Below are 20,178 nucleotides of genomic sequence, written 5' to 3'. Positions count from 1 at the left end.
TCCAATTGACATTTTCATGATTTTGTTCAAATACCGACTTATCTTTGGTGTGAGCTTGGGGTAGAGATGATAAAGTTGGAGTCTGAAATATTTGTTTTTTAAGTCAATTCTGTTAACTTACACCTGTGCTTAGTTAAATAACATTCTTCATTACAGTCACATGATGCTATATTGCTGCCAAAAAGATACTTATGATGACTTTATCATGTCTGATACATACTGTATATAGGGACCAAAATGTAATGCATGTGGCTCTCAGAACTCTATGTGCACGTTTAGTACATGTACATGAGATATTGAGTTCTATACACCTAAGGAAAAGTACAGCACCTTTTTTTTTTCCTAGTGGAAACAGTGAAGTTTACAGAGACTCCAACCCCAAGCACCTTCTGATCTGGAGATTCTCCCGCCTGAAACCCCGAGCAAACGGGAGACTCAAAGTTGATGTGTGCGAAGCGCGAAATTCCCAGGGTTCTAGATGCTCTCTGGAGCTATCTAAGGCTTATTTTTTCAACATACGATAGAAATATGCAAGAAATCCTTTCCAACGGGAGACAAAAAGCCAGGGCGGGAGAAATTAAATCTCAAACGGGAGAACGGGAGATTTTGCAAAAATGGGTTTTTCGGCGGGAGATCTCCCGTCGAAAACGGGAGAGTTGGAGTCTCTGAGTTTATGTTTTACATGTAGTCCCTCTAAGCTGGTGTCAGGACATTTGCAAGTCACTGTGTATTGCCATTTTGAGAATGTCATTGTGTTCTCAGTGCAGAGTATTTGAAGAGTTTGTTTGCAAAAACCGATCAGTCCATTTTTGAAGATTTTGAAGTACGGTCTCTGTCATAAAGTACAAAATAATACCTTTCAAATGATATATTGGTCACTACATATAAAGGTATATTTTTGAAGTTATGGTCAAAAGAAGCAAAAATTTTCTTATTATTCTCTTTATTTTTCTTGACCTTTAATCGCAAGTATCTCCATTTGACAAATATGGACTTATCGGTTTCTGCAAACAAACTCTTCATTTCCTTTTCAACACAGAACTCCAGCATCCATGCGCCCATCATCAGCTGGGCGAGGTTCTAGATTGCCTGCGTCCTGTGGCCAGGCTGCCGGCAAGAAAACCGAGGAATCACAGGTATGAAGATAATGGTGGTATCTACCTGAAAATATTTCTTGTTGTATCACCAGAATCTGTACTTTTAGAAGTGCAGGGTCTTTCAAGAGATTGGAGGCATGACAAGTTGGAATGCTCTTTACAACATCATCAGAGTAATGATGAGGATGTAATCAGTAAAACTGGGAGAGAGCAATCTCCGTTTCCATTCAGTATCTGTAGACTGATTGTAATACTTTAGGGCGCATGTTACTCGGCCTATTTAACCCGTTCCTTATGGGAACCTGATATTGGTATATAGGTTCCCGTGGGAGCAACTGATATACGGGAACCTGGTATACCAGGTTCCCAAGATGAAGACAAGAATGCCTGCTTTCGTGGCCGAAATTCATGTTTCTTTGTGTTATACATTCCCCCAAAATGGGTTCGATAAAAAGGTTAGAGTGTATTCTATCAGCACTTGTTCTCTTTCTATAGGAAGAATTCGTATATCACAGTATTTTTCACCTTTATTCTGATTTAGTTTGCCCTTGCTCTGCTACAAAACTCGTACGAACATGTACATCAGCAATTCAAGCTGATCACAGTAGATATCTGTGTTCGCTGACCCCAGTCATCGCATTTGGTGCCTGATTTGTGTAGAACAAATGAGTCTGTGATCCCATCAGCGCACTCTCTATTCATACATCGCACCCGATCGATATTTCTATTGTTCAAGGGCACATGTAGTTGACCGTGGGGAGGGGATGCATGCACTGCTTGACTGCTTTCGCACATGTGGATTACTAACCTGTCCGTTCTCTGTCAACGTGCAAAAAGAATCTCGTGTGGGGACATTGAAGGTATTTAGGGAATTGTGGAAGGAATGGGTTAACTTTTATTTTTACTATTTTTACTTTTTTAGTTGTGATCTTCAACATGAGACTGCTTAAAAAATGGTATTTAGAGTTCCCTTCATTTTTTAATGCTGTGCCCCAAAAGAACCAGAAGCTGAGAGGTGGCCTGAAGGAGTCAAGCAAGAAACAAAGCTCACCAGGAGCTCGACAGGGAAGCTTCCATTCTGATGATGGGGGTGCGGCCATAGCTATTCCTGGGAGGGGCTCAAAGGGAAGCCCATTCACCAGACTGCAAAGAGAAGGTAGTACAATCTGTTTCCAGACCAATGTTCAGACAACTGTAACAGTAGTATCCGTAAGTTTAGCTTGAACATACAATCTGTCATGTAGTTTCTTGAGGTTAAGCTTTGATTGTCATAGAGAGAGTAGAGTAGGAATGTCTGTTTTTGACTGATTTTCCTCAAACGTTACTGTAATTTGTTTTTTTGGCTGACTTTTTTGTCTCTCTGCGTGGGTAATGAAGTGTGATATTACTGTTATTTAGGCAGTTACAGTACAAAACTATAAGAAGTGAAATTTGAAACTTAACCTTCAAACTTTGCCAACAATCATTAACCCGTTGAAGACGAGTCCCGAGTATACTCGGGCAGGTGTCTATGGGAAATGCGTGTTGTAGCAAAATCAAACTGTCCTAAACGGGTTAACAGGAAAATTTTCACTTGTCATAAAGTTCTAACATTCTCTTCATGGAGACACATTGGATTTACAGAGTAAAGCTCACAATAAGAATAACAAGTCCAGTCAGTGTGTAGTTGCATGCAGCCCTTGAGACAAGTTCATTGTTTGCCTTCCTGCAGCAAATCTCTACAGTCAGAGCTTTGAAGGGGCCAAAAGTAAGGACTCCCTCTACGAGAACCAGATCTCCATGTCGCCACAGGGCATAGTGGTAGGCAGTACGGGTGCCATCCACAACGTTGGCAACCAGACTGGCCAGAACCCACCATCGAGGGCGCTGATCAATCCCTTTGGGACATCCAACATGATGGTGAAATTGACGTCCAACAGGAGGCGCTGGACCCACACTTTTCCACAAGGTCAGGCCATGGTTCTCTGGTGAACCCTAAAATTCCATTCATTGAGTTAAAAAAAAACAGACACTTCTTTGTAGGACCATTGACAAGAGTATTTAGGGGCTGCAAATGGATGATTAATTGAATAACGCTTGTCAGCATGATCACTCATGTAGTGATAGAACAGGTGTAGCAGACTAATATAGTGATTTTAAAGCATTGTTACTTTTAAAGATTTTGCATGTTGTTAGATGAAGGGATGAGAGAGAAGAGTCAGAGGAGGGAGAGAGGTGAACTTATAAAACATTGCGCATCTGTATTTCTACAAATTTCTTACCATTTTATGGTCCAATTGAAGTTTTTGAGGACAGTAGGGCTGTAATTGGTGTCAATTGTGTCTAGAAATGTTTTATGTTCACTTATTATTTGTGTCATTCCTCTTACTTTTTCCATATTATCCATTAATATGGATAGAAGAAACAACTATTATATATGGCTAACAATTTATTCCCACCTAACTCCATGCTAATCAATTATTTCATGTAAAATAGATTTTTATTCATTATGTCATATAGTTCTTCTTAGAACACCGGATAGTACAAATATAATCATCATGCATTCATTTTTGTTATATACATTGTACATGTAAATAATGAAAAAATCCACAATTATCATTCCACTGTATCACCCACACCCATCTCACAGGCCCCACAGGGGCTACCATACAGGTCCACCATAGACACCAAACACCCTATCATCAGTCAATCCCCTTCCACTTACCCCACCAAGCCCAATACCACCAGTCAAACCACCGCACCCACCGAAACTCGGTCACCCAGGGTTCCTCCCCATCCAGCCCCTTTCATCCCAATGGGGGTATCATAGTGGTCGGCCCAGAATCAGCAGGTGGGACGGGGGCGCGGACTCTCAGCGACTCTCTGGAGAGGGGTGCCGTGCCTCCTGGCTCCGGCGAGCAGCGACTCCGCCCGTCTGCAAGCGGTAGTAGCCTGGTCAGTGCAGGGTCCTCCCCCAGCACAGACACTGTACTCCAAAGGCCGGGCAGTGCCAGCACGGGAGAACATGGTAAATGATCTGAGTGTTAGTGTGTGTTTTTGACATAGTTTATATTATGCCAGTCATGCTTTTTCATCTACACAGACCTACAGTTGTATCTCAGTGAAGCAACAGGTGTCCAATTAAAAGTTTCATCTTTAGCTGGCACATTGATTCTCTGTCTTTTTGTAAACATTCATTATGCTTAATTACTTAATATGCGACAGATTTTATTTACTTCTTTGCATTTTTGCTTATTGGCACACTTTATCAATGTGATAAAGATACCATTGCATACATTTTCCATCTTATTTATAAAGTTTAAAAGTCTAAAAAATGAAGTCCATAAACTTCCTGCATTATATGACTTCTTTTATTTTCTTTCTTTCTTTCTTTCTTTTTGCATATATGAAGTTTGATTACCATATGCTAATGAGCTGCCCATGCAAATATATGTGAAGTACCATAATACAAACTTGCTATCATTAGTGTGTTTTCTCATGTTTTAGCCCCTTGAGGATGGTTTGATTTTGCTACAACACGTATTTCCCACAGACTCCTGCCTGAGTATACTCAGGACTCGTCCTCAACGGGTTAAAAGCAAAAAATAAAGAAAAAAAGAATAGGCTCGCAAAATATTGTCATATGCTCTAGCTCTGTTTCCTTGCTCAAAATGAAAGTATATACACAATGCTTTTCACACATAAGGGTATTTATTTGATTTGCACTATTACTTATACAGCAAAATCCATCATTTCCTCTAGGCTTGTGTAAAAAAAGGATAGATTTGCTCCTTTAATTAATTAAGAACAATGATGTGCAAAGTTTTCATATTTGTATTTCTTTAAAGTAGGTACTCTGTGTCCTACATGAATGCAGATTATCTATTTTCAGTTACGGACACAGTATTTGGTGCCAGGAAAAAGAAAAATAGGCATTTTTTCCAATGCAAGTTTGGACCATTCAACATTTTTGAAATTCTCTGCAACACAGATATTATATTTACTCATTCAGGCAGTGGAAAGGATCTACAGTAGGTATTTTCCCTCTTCACACCATCATTTTATTTTATCCGTATCCTACAATACAGTTTTTTGTGAAATGGTGATGACAAGCCTTAGGATTTTTTTTTTAATGTGTGATGCTTTGGATTACATTATTTTAATGAAATTGCAGTCATATTCTCTAAAATCGTCGGTATTGGGTAGGCATCTTCTATAGTTACCGCATTCATCCCACGGTAATCAATGCATAGACACTTTGAGCCATCCTTTTTCTTTACTCAGATACATTTTACAGTGTACACAGTGAACATGCATTGTTTAATGGATCACTGTGAAAATTTAGGTTGGTAGCCCTTTTGTACAATTCTTTTTCTTTCTTTTTATAAATCTGAAAGTGGCTTGACCCATTACAGCAAAGAATGAGACTTTTGCGAGGTAAACAGATCACAATATTCAATTCATGGTCTTTTGGTCATAATTGTGTGAGGAAGGAGCCCTCATGTTCAAAGGCACAAGAAATTGTCCTCTTTCGATCACATGAAATGAAAGAAATTTGTCATGTAATCATTGCTTACTGCAGAACTAGCAGGTGGTAGAAAGCAAAGTTTGCATGTTGTTTGCTGAAAGACAGCTGTAGTGATCAGATGAAGTCTGTAGAAATAGGGAGAGTGTTCAAAGAAAATACAACTGTGAGTTAGCAGCATTTTAATCAAAGAGTCCATCCTGTTATTATGCTGCTTTCTTTGAAAACAGAAAAATCAGAGAAACAGATTAGTGAAAATTTGGGAAAGCAATCAGAAACATTAAAAAGGTTATAAATTGTTTGAGTTTAGAAAGTGACACAAATTGGCAACTACAATTGTATGTGTGAGATCTTGGTGTTGAGCAGCTTTCTGTTCGGTTCATGCACAAAAAGTCACTAAATTGTCTTTATTTTTCCCTGAGAAAATTTTCTGCAAATTCTGTTCTTAGTTTATTGTTAGGGTAACATGTTTTTGAGTCTCACCCTCAATGGATATCTGCCAGTGCCCAAATATTTGAGGATAATTTACATTTGCAAAATCTTGTGTGCAGACCAAATGAGGAGCTGCTCAACAGATGTATAATACAGAGTTGCCAATTTGCCCCACATTTTAAACTTTTAAATTTTCCATAAATTTTTTGTTATGTGTTTGATTCTTTTCTCAATCATTCCCTGATTCACTTCTCAGATTTTTCTATCTTCTTTCCAAACAACACAATACACGGTTGGACTTGACCTTTAAGTAGCAAATAAAGTATCAAGTTGAAGGTACTTCTTTAACTCTTAACGTGCCATGGTCGCCGAACGGCGACCTTAGTCCTGACGTGCCATGGTCGCCGATTGGCGACTAAGAAGAGCGAGAAAAACATTGGTCATTTAAGTTGTTGTGGTACCATAATATGTTACACCAAGAAACTGCCACTGATATGTACTGGTAGCTGATTAGCATAGCCATCATTTCCACTAAAAATATGAGTATACTTACATAGGAAAATTTTGAGTAAATATGTGTTTTTTCAGCTAGATGTATTTTTTTCGCGTCGGGAAAATCCGCAGAGAGCGCACCCTCTGCGAGCTGTGTATAGATCAAAATTCTCATTGATAAACCACGCGTGTGTATGCTACTGAATATACTGTATGCGTGTGTTGTCTATGCATTTCCACTCGCATTGTTCTGCTTGGGTGCTCTCCTGCGGGAGCAGCTTTCATTTTGTCCCTCAAAGAGGGTCAAGCTTTCCTTCGGCGGTCAAGTCTTTCATCCTTTTGTCTTGGTGAACTTCACTAATCGTCCTCATGCTAGCATATACGAAGGAAGAACACGCTTTTGTTCTTGTCTATGCACATGTACAGCTGAAGGAAAGTAGACCTGTAAACAAAGGTCTGCCGATTTCAATAGAGTACGCCCGCCCGCAGTCCACATAGACAAAAGAAGGATAAGTAGGTGCTTCCTTCTCAAGTGGACAAAAGACACTATTGAAGGACCCGGGATTTACTTTAGTTTCAAATACAAGATCTGGGACTAAAGGACTCAGATTTGGGAATGAGTTACCGAGGCAGAAAAAGAAATTGAAAAGACAAATTGAACTGCCAATATCTTTGGAATTATACAACTCTAGGAGACAAATTTTTTATCATTTGAAAGAGGAAATGTAGCTCTAAAACTTTCTCACAGAGTCAAGGGAGCGTTCTATTGAAGAAAAATCATGACTGACTCTTTCTTTACATGCTACACAAAAATTTATATTAATCTTTTAATAATATCGATTATTTCTGCAATATTTCAGGTTCAGATAGATATTACAGCAAACTGACTACATGATACGAAAGACCAATTATTTCTTGATATTTGTTGTGTAGAACTCAATTCAAAACAGTCAATAGTTTCAAAGATATGGCAGTTGTAAATTACATTGTCAATCCAGTTCGCAAACTTTCTGGCGTTAGGTGAAAACGTCTGGCACGTTAGGGGTTTTGGGTCTGGCACATTAAGAGTTAACGAGATGTAGATTATTTCTAACTGCATTCCGTGACCCTTTTCTTCCCATCTGGAGTTGACTCTGGTCACATTTTCATCTCCAGTGTAACAGAACAATGTATGCTGAAGACAAGATTAGTCACTGCAGAGAAAGTGCAATGACCCAGTAACACATACACTTTACATGTATACTCAGTATGGTGTAATTCATGAACATGCCATTAACTCAAATATATGCATACACTATGAGAGTGTCCATGTTCATTAGGAAAGGAGACTTTTATCATATCTGCTTGCAGGAAGAGACATGGAAAGAAGGAAAATTTGACCAATCTTCCCAGTTTTGTCTAAAGTTTAGCTTGACCAATACCATTTCATGGAATTGTGCATATTAATGCCAATACTGGCTCAGTTTAAAAAAAACAAAAAAAAACATATAATTGAAGAAGAAGAAGAAGAAATCATATTCAGTGTGCAACGACCAAGAATAGATACTAGTAGTTCCAGGAATGAATCTGCATTTAGCATTTAGAGAATTCTGCTAATTATTTGTAGCTGTAGTTGTAGAACTAGTATGGCATTTTATTTCGGCCTAGAGGTACCAACTATTAGCGTGTTTATCTCTGTGAGAGATGTAGTATGTATTTTACCCAGAGAGCTATGCCTCTCATTCTGTGTTTATCATTGCCTTATTGAAAATCATAGCATTATTCTGCACAAGATTCTACACAATTCAAAATTGGGTGTCCGCTCTATTCATGGGCATGACATCTCCGTTCAACAGTCACAAATTTATTTTTACACTAAAAACAAGTCAGCAAGGAGTCATATGTACTAAGGTACAACGTAGCATTCACATAACGTTTCTTTCCATCCATCCCTTGTGTGTTCCACCCGTCCATCCCAATGTCTGTCCAAACTTTGGCCGTGTCCAGGGATGCGGACCTTCTCAGATGGCGTTGGGTCATGGGATCTCCGCCAGCACCCGTGGCTCCGGCGGTCCAACAACTTCATCGGGGTAATGGGGAATTGGGAGTGGAATCCCCTTACCTTAACAGGTGCTAAGCTCATCATCTGTGTGTCTGTGTGCCTTCAACCTACCTACCCCCCATCCTCTGGATTCTTTTCAGCATTTAACAATCGAGAGGCATAAGGGCAGAAATTTTCCAAAACACACTGAATATTGTTAGTGACTTCTCTTCCTATCCATCCCATTGTTTTATCTTTTTTTTAGTAGCTTTGTTTTGTTTCCCTTGTTTGAAGTGAACCAGTTGTTTTGATAGACAGTGTTTAAGGTAATGCGGCTATGTTTATGTTCTACAGTGGGATTTATCACTGCAATGGTTGGAAATCACTTGTTGCGTGAAGAAAAATACACTGCTTGTAACTACTGTACACATTGAAATGAAAGCTGGAAAAAAAAAATAAAACTGCACAAATCAAAACTAGGACTAATGGATGTAATTGGATATTTTTGCTGTGCCCTTCTGTTTCTCGATTGGAACTAAACTTAATTGTGTCTTTTTGCTGATAATTAGTGTTGCAAACCCCCTTCTAAACTACATCCCTGCTGGTTCATGTCGTGAGGTCAAACAGTAATCATTATACTCAAAAGGAAGGACTCGTTATTAACTCCTCGAAGATACTCTCTCCTCTTTTCTTCTTCGCATTCTTTTTTTTCATTGTAGCTGTTGGTGTAAGTGAAAGTTTAATGTGAATACAGTATTATAATGGCATGATGTGATTGAGTTTGCCAGTGAATTGAACCAAAGGATTGTTATACTAACTTTGCAATGAAATTTTAGGTATGCATGTGTGTCATGCTGTTTTAAAGGAGTTTATTCCTCTTTATTGCATTCATGATTCTCTTCCCATTATTGATGACATCATAACTTCTTTTAGTGTCTCCGATAATAGTGAAATGATTGTCAGGTTAATATGGAGTGTGTAAAATTCATTTCATCATTCTACAGCAGAACAGGTCAAATTAAGATAAAGAAGGTTAATATGGAGTGTGTAAAATTCATTTCATCATTCTACAGCAGAACAGGTCAGATTAAGAATATTGAGTAATATCATAATGGGGATTTTGCATGGCACATCATCTTTTCCTCTCTGAAGGTGCAGAGAACCTATCATGGTATGTGGACTTTATAGTGTGCCCATTCTCATTCAAATCTCACACACAAGGCCATTGATTGTCCACTGCTTCCTTGAAGGTGGTGTATGAAATGTGTCTATAACAACTTGTTGTCATTGTACATGTATACTGTAATGAACTCTATTGCAGTTGTACGTCATAAATTTCAGAAATTTCAATGGTCTTCCTGTCTTTGTTTTGTTTTGTTTTGTTTTTGTTAACATGTTGCACAAACAAATTTAATGCATCGGTCATTGGACAAATTCATAAACTTTTTGGTGCACTTAAAATGTATATGTAGCCATCTTCACCACACTCAAATGCGTCTTCCTTGTATTACTCTATGTAAATTTCATGCCTTTTATATATCCAGTGCATGCAAACTCATACTGCAATGTCTTGTGCTTTAATAATATCCAAAGCATGCAAAGTGTACACTGCAAAATGGCATTTGCATTCATTCACATTGTTTATGGCACATTTTTAGACATTTGGATGTGACTTTGCATCATAAAATCACGAACAATTTGCCAGACTTTATTATGTGTTGGGTCTCCAAAAAGAGATTTTGAGCTCTAAAATGATATTTAACCGATTGAAATCAGATGTTCTTGATCAAGTGATTAAAAATACACCATGTAATGTATTTATTGTTGAGAAAAGGGACCTTGAAATTACAGACCTATTGATTTCCACTGGCTCCAGTATCTCTCTTAATAGAGAATTAAATGTTTGCTGCAAACGCTGTGAAAAATTTATCAGCTTATTCTGAAAATTGCACATACAAACACATTTTAATCACAAATATGCAAGGTACTTCAATGTATTTCAAAGTGCCACTCACTGGAAACTTTTTCATGAGGTTTTTTGATATGTATATTTTTATGTGTCTCATGAGTACAGAATAGAAAAGGGAGATTGCAAGGATGGGTCTACAGAGAATAGAGACATTAATGTCTCCAAATGTCATGCTTCTGATGTTGAGTGCAGAGAGAAGGGTCAGAAAATGGCAGAAAGTGAAAATTGATATTGTTGACATATCTTGTAGGTCTAGTTGGAAACCAGCAACTCTAGGTGGGTTTAAGATACAAGGTCGAAATAGGGAAGTGAGAGCAAATTACCCTCCCTTTCCCCACCCATTTCATAATTATGATGGGGTTTTTTTATGTTCTCTGTGCTACATTGTCTGGATTGTACTTAAAAACCAACTTCATGTATCAGTCAACTTTAAGTGCACTACAGAGTTTCTGCTCCATAGGTAGTGTTACACTGCCAAAATAATGTAGTACAGATGGTGCTAGAACTAATGCATGATTAATAGAGGTGATGTCACACACACACACACACACACACACACACACACACACAAAAAACACCAATTATTGTGATACTACTTCCCACAGTAGCTTGTATTGCATTGATTTAGTACTAGTGTGCCTGGGTTGCTGCTGTATTGTTGCCATGTGTTTGTGTATGTGCACCAGCTAGGTGCATCAGTCCGTGTACACATGCAATCGTGTGCATTTAATACCAGCCAGTTAGCATAGCTATAGTTAGCTTTTCATAGTGAAAGCACATCAATTATGACATTGTTTCAGGCAGTGTAAAACTGCCTTACATAATCAACTATTGTTGTGTGCATTCACTTAGTCCACATATAACATATTGGATAAATGTTCTATAAAGCACTCAGCATCATAGGAAAGAAACTGATGTGTCTCTTTCTAGAAAGAAGGGTGGTTTTTGTACCTGTTTTACCCCTACATGCAAACTTCTTTTTTTTTCTCTCCATAATTAAACTCTATACAAATATCTCTGAAGCACCTAAAATCGTTGTGCTTTTTGATTCTCTGGGAGCATGTAACATAAGAGCAGTAACAACTTTTGGGAGCAAAGGATGAATTTAGATATTGAGAAGAGTTGTTTGTTAAAAATGCTGAAAACAAGTTGTTTATTTCTCCACACCATGATTGACAGTCAATCAATAATTGATTGTAATGATTGAAATCAATAATTTGGATGGATGTGTTTGTTAAGAGATGAAATTTAACGCTGTATACTATTTGGTTGGTATGCAATGTTATTGTGTCTGTAGTTAATAGCAGGTGCTGCAGACTGCAGAATACAAGAATCAACATGGAGCTGCATACCTCTCGTTAGATGTTGGTAAAAAATAGTACCAATGTAATTGCACCTGTCACATGCTTCTTTGATAGGGTATGTAGTAAGTTTCTCAGGTCAATAACAGGTGTAAGTGAAATGTATTGCCTACACCTGGGAATGGTATGCACTGTCCCCATAATAGCACTGGGTAAGCTCTAAGCTGCAGTACACAAGTTTGCACCTGCATGGCCATCTTGGGTCATTCACCCATATTGTTTATTCATTGATGTCCCTATGCAGTATATCAAAACCACCTGTGTATTACATAATATGGATGAAGAGTGATCGAGAATAAAGCAATGCTCACTCTCAAAATTAAAATATCAAAGGGTACGTTTGAGCTTTCTCCTGTAGCGTATCGTACCATACCAAACCTGTGCCAGAGGAGTACTCAAGCCCAGCCAAAGTGTACCTTGCAATACCATACTGAGCCAAAAGTAGTGGACCACTTTCCGATGTGCCCCAATAAGTGTACCACACCATACCATACCAAGCTAGGGAGTGCTCAAACGCAAATTGGTCCAAAAGCGTTGTATTTCTGTACCAGATGGTGGCATGAGAAGAATACACACAACAAGCGCACCAGGTGCATGAACCTGTTCTATAAAAAATGTGTGACCCCCTTTGACTTGAGTCCAAATTTTACTCATGAGGTACGCTTTCTCCACAGAGCACTCAAACCCTCTGAATTTAGCTTGGTAAGGTCATTTGGTTCGCTTTGGTTCGCTTTTGAGCACTTTAACACAGCCATAGTATTTCATAGAATCATGGTGTTTTCCATATTAGATGTAGATATCAATCAAACTGTCGACACGTGGTACATACGTGTACAAGTTATGTAGGGTACAAGTATCAAAATGGTGTGCCAGTGCATTTAGCTAGTAATGTAGTACTCCATGTGATATAGGGATAATGTTTGATTATGCCTCCGCCACGAAGTGGTGCCGGAGGCATTATGTTTTCGGGTTGTCCGTCCGTCCGTCCTTCCGTCCGTCCGTCTGTCCGTCCGTCTTTCTGTCCGTCCGTAATGAATTTTGTGGACAAGGTAACTATCAAAAGCTGTTGAGGTATCCTAATGAAACTTGGCATGTATGTGTATTAGGGGGTGAAGTTGTGCCTATCAACTTTTGGGTGCACGTGCTCAAGGTCAAAGGTCAAAAGGTCAAGGTCAAATACATAAAATTTCACTATTTCCACCATATCTATGCAATGCCTGAAGATATTTTCTTGAAACGTAGTGCATACATGTATTACCCAATTTAGATTCTCTGGTGAAAGTTTGGGTCATGAGGTCAAAGGTCAAAAGGTCGAGTAAAAGTATTAAAACTTTTTTTTTTTCTCTGTAAATTGGAAAATTGTTCAAGGTATCTTCATGGAACATAGTATATACATGTACTGACTGGCAGTGATTATCTAGAGAATGTAGGGTTCATGGGGTCAAAGGTCAGGGGTCAAAGGTCAAGTGCAACTCTTCAAAATTTTACTATTTCCCTCATGTTCATGCAATGCCAGCAGGATTATTATTTTTTTTTTACACTTGGTGTATGCATGTGTAACCTAATAGAAATTCTCTGGAGAGTTTTTTTTTTTCTTTTTTTTTGCCTCAAAGGTCAAAAGGTCAAAGATCAAGTGAAAGTGCTGAACTAACTTTTTCCTCCATATCTCGTAAGTGGCTCAATTTATCGTGAAACTTACTGCATATTTATGCATGTTCTACCTGAAAGTGATTATCTTATGAATTTTAGGGTCAAAGGCCAGATGAACATGGTAACAATTTACTATTCAGTACAGAAATTGCACTTTTTCTCCATACCGGTACCATGAAAATTACTCAATGCATAAATGTATGAATGGGTCAAAGTCAAGTTAAGTCCTTAAATCCCCAAATACATGCTCTCCTATTCATCCAATTAAACCAAGGTCAAGGAAGGTGAACATTCAACACATTTGTGACAAACTTGTAATTTTAATATTTTGCCAATTTTATGAAAATGTAATCACACATTGTCCACATGTACTATAGACCTATTAGGAGAATCATGCATTATGGCGGAGGCATACCAGTCGCCATAGCGACATTTCTAGTTCTTTTCTGTATCTCTCTCTCTCTCTCTCTCCTGCCTGTCTCCCTTTATTATTCATTTTTTTTAATCTGCTTTTCCACATTTTTGTCTTTTTGGTCAGCAGTACACGTATATACAGTATACAGGTGGTATGCTGTGATGAAGAAAAGATAGATTTGAACGTTTGTACTTTAAAATAGCAAATTAATTATGAATGAAAGTTTGTCTCCCATAGATCAGTGTTGAACTCTCACTATAATACAGAATTTTTCCCATGCTGGATCTGTCATCCACTGATAGCAATAAGACTCTGGTGATAATGATGCAAACTTAATTTTGTTTCTGTTTCTTACTGGTCAGGGGTGGACTGGAAATCACTGACCGCCACGGCCTGTCTGCCAGTGACCACAGATTTTTACCCAGACCGGCTGTCCCTAGAACTGGACTTTGTGGAGTTCAACTATGAACTCTTGGCTGAGGAAGACATCACAGGACCCTTCATGACGGTAGAGGCCATCTTCCAGGAACTCATATCCCAGCGACTGCTTCAGGTATGTGAAAGAATTCATCTATTATTAGAACAATTTACCCCGTTGGAGTCTAGTCCAGAGGGACCTAAGTATACTCTGGCAGGTGTCTATGCAGAGACTCCAACTCTCCCGTTTTCGACGGGAGATCTCCCGCCAAAACCCATTTTTGCAAAATCTCCCATTCTCCCACTTATGATTTAATTTCTCCCGCCCTGGCTCTGTGTCTCCCGTTGGAAAGGATTTCTTACTCATTGCTATCGTATATTGAAAAAAATAAGCCTTAGATAGCACCAGAGAGCATCTAGAACCCTGGGAATTTCGCACTTCGCACATCAACTTGGACTCTCCGCCCGTTTGCTAGGGGTTTCAGGCGGGAGAATCTCCAGATCAGAAGGTGCTTTGGGTTGGAGTCTCTATGGGAAATGGATGTTATAGCAAAATCAGCTTGTCCTCAGTGGGTTAAGCTTAAATGACTGTCTGCAATGATGTTGAAGTATAGATTGAAAATGGAAGTGTTATGAAGAGTTATGACAGAGTTTGTGTCAAGAGGCTGTGATTCATTTTGTCCCAGGGACATGCCACTGAGTTTTTTTATTCCTTCTGTTTCCACTGATAATCAATCACACAGTCGTATAACAATGCTTGGTTTTAAACATGCGTGTGTTATTTTTTGTGTCAGGCAAACCCAACCCCAGGTAGGTCCACTAGTTACACAAAATGAACTTTGTGATAATCCAGTGCACCCATGGCTGGCACCACATTTTTTCAAAAGTGGGTGGGGGGAGGCTACTAACGTGTTTCATGAGTTAACAAGCAAAAAAAAAAAAAGGCCTTAAGCCAATTTTCTGGTGCCACTTTCTGGTTTCTTCAGCTGACAAGAAAAAAAAAAGTACAAGAAAAAAAAAGGTCTTCAGTGCAATGATAGTAAATGATTGATGAATGATAGAATGGTACATGGTTGTAGTGTTGACTCGTTGGATCCATTGGCCTAGAAAGAGATTGAGAGAGATAATAATTAGAGTAAATACATCTTTGTAAGTTTAGCAGCTCGCTGAACTCAGTGACAATCCTTGGTCAGAAATCTTGTTTCAAAGTCGACTTCGAAGTTTGTGATAGTTTCCTCCTGACAAATGAGGACTCCATCCCGAAACGTCTCCCTCTTCACGGTTTGCTTGTTGTTCTTCACTCTCCCTGTGCAAGCTCCTTCTAAGTCGTTCGTAGTAAGTGGCACGTCTACTTCCTTCCCAGTTGACTTTGCGCAATTTGGTGACACCACTGGTTTGCCGGTTTTTGTCAGCGGGATGTTTTATCACTATTCGGTACTCCCTCTCTTTTCCTTCCTGGAAGACCTTCGTGCCTTGCGCATCGTACCATGTAGCGGTACTGTGCTCCCTAACTTTGACAGGCAGTCCCACTAGTGTACGGTGTACATCCAGGCTTCCGATCTCCTTTCCTAGCTGGACGCGTCTGATAATCGTTAGAAGCACATCGCCAGATCCATCACCAGGGCCATCTGACTCAGTCACATCCTCGGATGTACTGTCCACCGCCCAATGTTCTGCCTCCTGTAGGGCCCACATCCCTCTTGCTTTGCCCGACAGAGGTTTTTTTACGCCCCTCCTCGACATACTGATGGGTAATGGGTGATACTCTAATTACTCGCTCATCTCCACCTTCGTCATCTCTTCCGGCATCTCTGGTTGGGGTGACATTTGATGGCTGCTCCCGCGCCTCTGTCTCCTTTCATTAGAGTAGCTTACAGACAGACCCATTCTCCCCGGTTCCCCAGTCTCATGACTCTTCCGCAGTGGGCTTGTCCTCTGCCGTGGACTCCTGCTTCTGGGGGTCCTCCTATGTGGACTTCTCCTTTGGGGGCTCCTCCCTCTGCCCATAGACTTTTTCCCGCTTGCATGTCATGGTGTGTCTTCTCGTGGACCCCAACGTTTTCAGTTCTGCCCTAACATGTTCACGGCACTCAAAACGCCGAGGATGCCTGTGCTGGCTGTCTATGTGCCTCTGCAGACTCCGATGGTGGCCAAAATACTGCTGACACGTATAGTTCTTGAAGTTCCCATGTTGACATGAAGTTGTTGTTTTTTCTGTATTTTGTTTTCTAAGAGTCTACAAGTTATTATGCAGTTATAATAATAATGATAGTAATAATGATAAGAATAATAATACAGGACATTTATATTGCGCAGCTGCTATGATAATATACTCCACTGCGCAGTACAAAATAACATACATACAAGAAATTCAAACATACAATAGGCCTACAAACTTGTACATTACTTCAAGAGATTACTTTTTAACCTGACCTTAAGCTCATTAATTGTAAGTGCTTGTCTTACACACAAAGGGAGATTATTCCATAGTTTTGGTGCAGCACACAAAAATGCCCTGTCACCAAGAGTAACTTTGGATTTCCCTGATGGATATTTCAATAATGTTTGATCCCGTGACCTTCGGAAGTGATAAGATGTTTGAAATAATGTTTTTAACTCTACAAGTTCCTGTATGTACACTGGTGCTGTACCATGAATAGCTCTATATGAATTATATATACAATCAACAGTTTTAAATCTGATTCTCTGCTTTACAGGCAACCAATGTAATGCACGTAATAATGGACTACAATGACAAAAACAAGAATTGCAAACTAATCTAGCACATGCATTTTGCACCTTTGCAGTTCACCTAATTGATTTATATGAAAGTGTAAAAGAATTCCCCTAAAGATATGTTTCTTTTTCAAATGAAATGAGTGAATTTTTCGCTATTTCAGTTACCATAAAGTTCACAATGAGCATATCATTTAAAAAAAAAAAAAATCTTTTTATGGCTTGAAATGATGTCTCTATACATGTGAGCCTTGATATTATTCATTGGTTGTGATCCATCCCATGGTATTGGTAGGGTTTCCAGTTAGTGGTGCTTCCCAGCTCACTGCTTGCCATGATCAGCAGAAGTCAGCGCCATCCACCCTTGGTGACAAATGCTGAAAAGGTCAGTAAAGATACATCAGCCTCCATTTTGTTCTTCAGTGCAATTTGAGTTTTTTTCTTCAGTGCAATTTAGTTTAGTTTGCTCAAGGTAACTGGGCATATTCCATTGTTTGTTTCTCCCCTAAAAATTAATTGAAATTTGTGCCAAAGGTGTCAGAAGGTTTCTCTAATTTTACTGCATGCTGTCACAACTTAATTTGTTTCAATTTGACCGACTGCTTCAAATTGTTATTCTTTTCTCGATATCAAAATATTTCCTGATGTCTTAGTCTGAAAATCTCTCTTAAAAGGTTCCATTATCACTAGGGATACCAGTTTTCAGGCAAAAGCCTGACCTTATTCCCTGGTAGCATCAAATTTCTTAGCCCTCTTGTACAAAGTAGCCTCACGTACAACATGAAGATTTATATCTGACCCTCTCTTTCATTCTAACCAGCATCCTTGCTTTATGTTAGTTTGCATGCTTACAGCATTGCTTGATTTTTATACAATAGTTATTGTGTAAATTCAGTATTTTAGACATGTATTGTGATCATTACCAGAAAGATGGCTGCTAAATGTGTGTAGTCTTGTTTTAACATAGTAACATTCCTCATCATGTGTTGGCTTTCCAGCTTCCCAGCCCTATCGTTTCTCTGCATGAATTCTCTTTTAATGCAGAAAGGAATCTCGACTATGTTCTAATTTTAGTGTAAGGTACAGACAAATACATAATGTAGTAGCTTTACCACTTTCACTTATTGCATTCTTTCATGTATTCAACTAACAAGAGTTTTTGGTGTCATAGTTTAACCTTCCATTTGTTTATCTGTGTGTTTAATAGCATTATGTACAATAAGACTCTTTCTGATGTGTATTTTCCTCAACAGCGTAATTTTATGCTGTACATCCCATGGGAAAGGATGTTGACATTCTACTACACAGGAAAAGAAAAGAAATGTGCAAATAAATGACTCTTTTATGTCACGCCTAACAGACGTAAGATTGAATGAGCTGAGTTAGATCTCATATGAAATTGATAAATGGCAACATTGGTATTGCATCTAGTTCATGTGTGTTTCTTAAGTTTGTTTGTATCGTGAAATTATATCCATTGCAACTTAACTCTCACACGTGGTAGAAGAGAGAGTCTCATCATGATGTAGTAGTTGTGCATTGCTGTGGCTTTTAGATAAACATATCGTTAGTGTGCGTGGGTGACTAACATTCAATACTAGAGGTGATGGTGCCCTTTTTTCATCGCTGTGTAGGGAGAGTATGTGCTGAGCATTGGCAGAATCTTCCACAAACTTCGGCTGCACAGTGAGAAGAAGACAATCTCGGTGACCAGGTACCGACCGAGGTCAGTGTCAAAGGTCACGGGGATCAAGTTTTAACTTTTGTTAAAGTAACGAGGAGACATTCCGGTTCATGTGGCATAATGTTGTGAGCTGACTGTCGCTACAGTGTACCCAATATTTCTCATTGTGTACCGTATTGGCTTTAGATCTGCTCTTTTGTACTCGCTGTGTCATACGGGAGAACCGTTTTCAACTAATAATGTATAGATAAAATTATATTGGTTGTGTACATTTTTTTTTCTCTATCGAAACAAAAAGAAGAGAGCGTACACATAGTTTGGTACATTCAATTGTTAACTTTGTTGCTGTTTGCTGATATCTTCAGTTGAGAACCAAGCATCATTAATGCTTTGCAGAGTGTGTCACTGATACATATGTGTTTGCTTGTTGCATATAATTATACCCCCGCCAAACGAAGTTTGAAGGGGGTATATAGGAATCAGCGGACGGTCGGTCGGGCGGTCGGGCGGTCGGTCCGTTGCAAATCTTGCGTCGCGAACTACTTCCTCAGTTTTCAACCAATTCCCATAAAACTTGGCACAGATGTGTGCCTTGGGTTGTAGATGTGCAAGACGTATTTTTTGACAGTACCCAAAAGTACGTTGCCATGGTAACGGCATATTATGGGCAAAAATGGGTACAAATCTTTCGTCGCGAACTCCTCCCACAGTTTTTGATCAATTTTTATGTAATTAGGTACAGATGTTCATCTGAATATGTTAATGTGCAAGACACATATTTCCGCAGTGGCAAAAAGTGCGTTGCCATGGTAACGGCATGTTATTGGTAAAATATAGGGCAAAATGCTTCATGGCAAAACTGCTTCATCAGTGTTCTTCCAATTCTCATGGAATTCATATTGAATGTTTGTCTTAGGATATAGATCAGCATGACACATTTCTTGACAGTGACAAAAAGTATGTTGCCATGGTAACAGCTCACATATTATGAGCCAAAATGATGGAAAATTTTGTGTTGCAAACTACTTCCTCAGTTTTTGCCCAATTTCCATGAAACTTGGTACAGATGTGTGCCTTTGGTTGTAGATGTGCAAGACGCATTTTTCGACAGTACCCGAAAGTACGTTGCCATGGTAACGGCATATTAATGGCAGAAGATCAAGGAAAGATCTTGCGGATTTAACTACTTCCTCAGTTTTTTGACCAAAGCTTATGAAATGTTGTTTTGACCAAAGCTTATGAAGTGTTGTTTGGCGGGGGTATAACCAGTCGCTGTAGCGACATTTCTAGTTATTATGCTGATACTAGTCAGGTTTGAATACCAAGGTACAGCATAATCTTTATGTTTCTGACACAAATCAGGGAACAATTTTCCACTCAAATTTGATTAGCATTTCAGCT

At 39.0% G+C, this 20,178-nt stretch overlaps 1 protein-coding gene across 1 annotated transcript in view; it reads left to right on the top strand.

Annotated features, from left to right (window-relative positions):
• LOC139720772 (GATOR1 complex protein DEPDC5-like) overlaps positions 1–20,178 on the top strand; it is a 53,126-nt gene that overhangs the window by 19,107 nt on the left and 13,841 nt on the right. Inside the window, exons 13-20 of the mRNA XM_071632115.1 lie at positions 1,040–1,136; positions 2,097–2,253; positions 2,809–3,045; positions 3,727–4,104; positions 8,512–8,634; positions 14,303–14,493; positions 17,389–17,478; positions 18,728–18,819. Of these exons, the coding sequence (XP_071488216.1) occupies positions 1,040–1,136; positions 2,097–2,253; positions 2,809–3,045; positions 3,727–4,104; positions 8,512–8,634; positions 14,303–14,493; positions 17,389–17,478; positions 18,728–18,819 (1,365 nt within the window). The remainder of the gene's footprint in view (positions 1–1,039; positions 1,137–2,096; positions 2,254–2,808; positions 3,046–3,726; positions 4,105–8,511; positions 8,635–14,302; positions 14,494–17,388; positions 17,479–18,727; positions 18,820–20,178) is intronic.

Source organism: Diadema antillarum, unplaced genomic scaffold (assembly GCF_040938485.1).
Source record: "Diadema antillarum isolate AM-2024a unplaced genomic scaffold, OU_Dant_1.0 scf00000133, whole genome shotgun sequence".
Classification (NCBI taxonomy): Eukaryota; Metazoa; Echinodermata; class Echinoidea; order Diadematoida; family Diadematidae; genus Diadema; species Diadema antillarum.
This window is presented reverse-complemented; position numbering and strand designations above follow the sequence as displayed.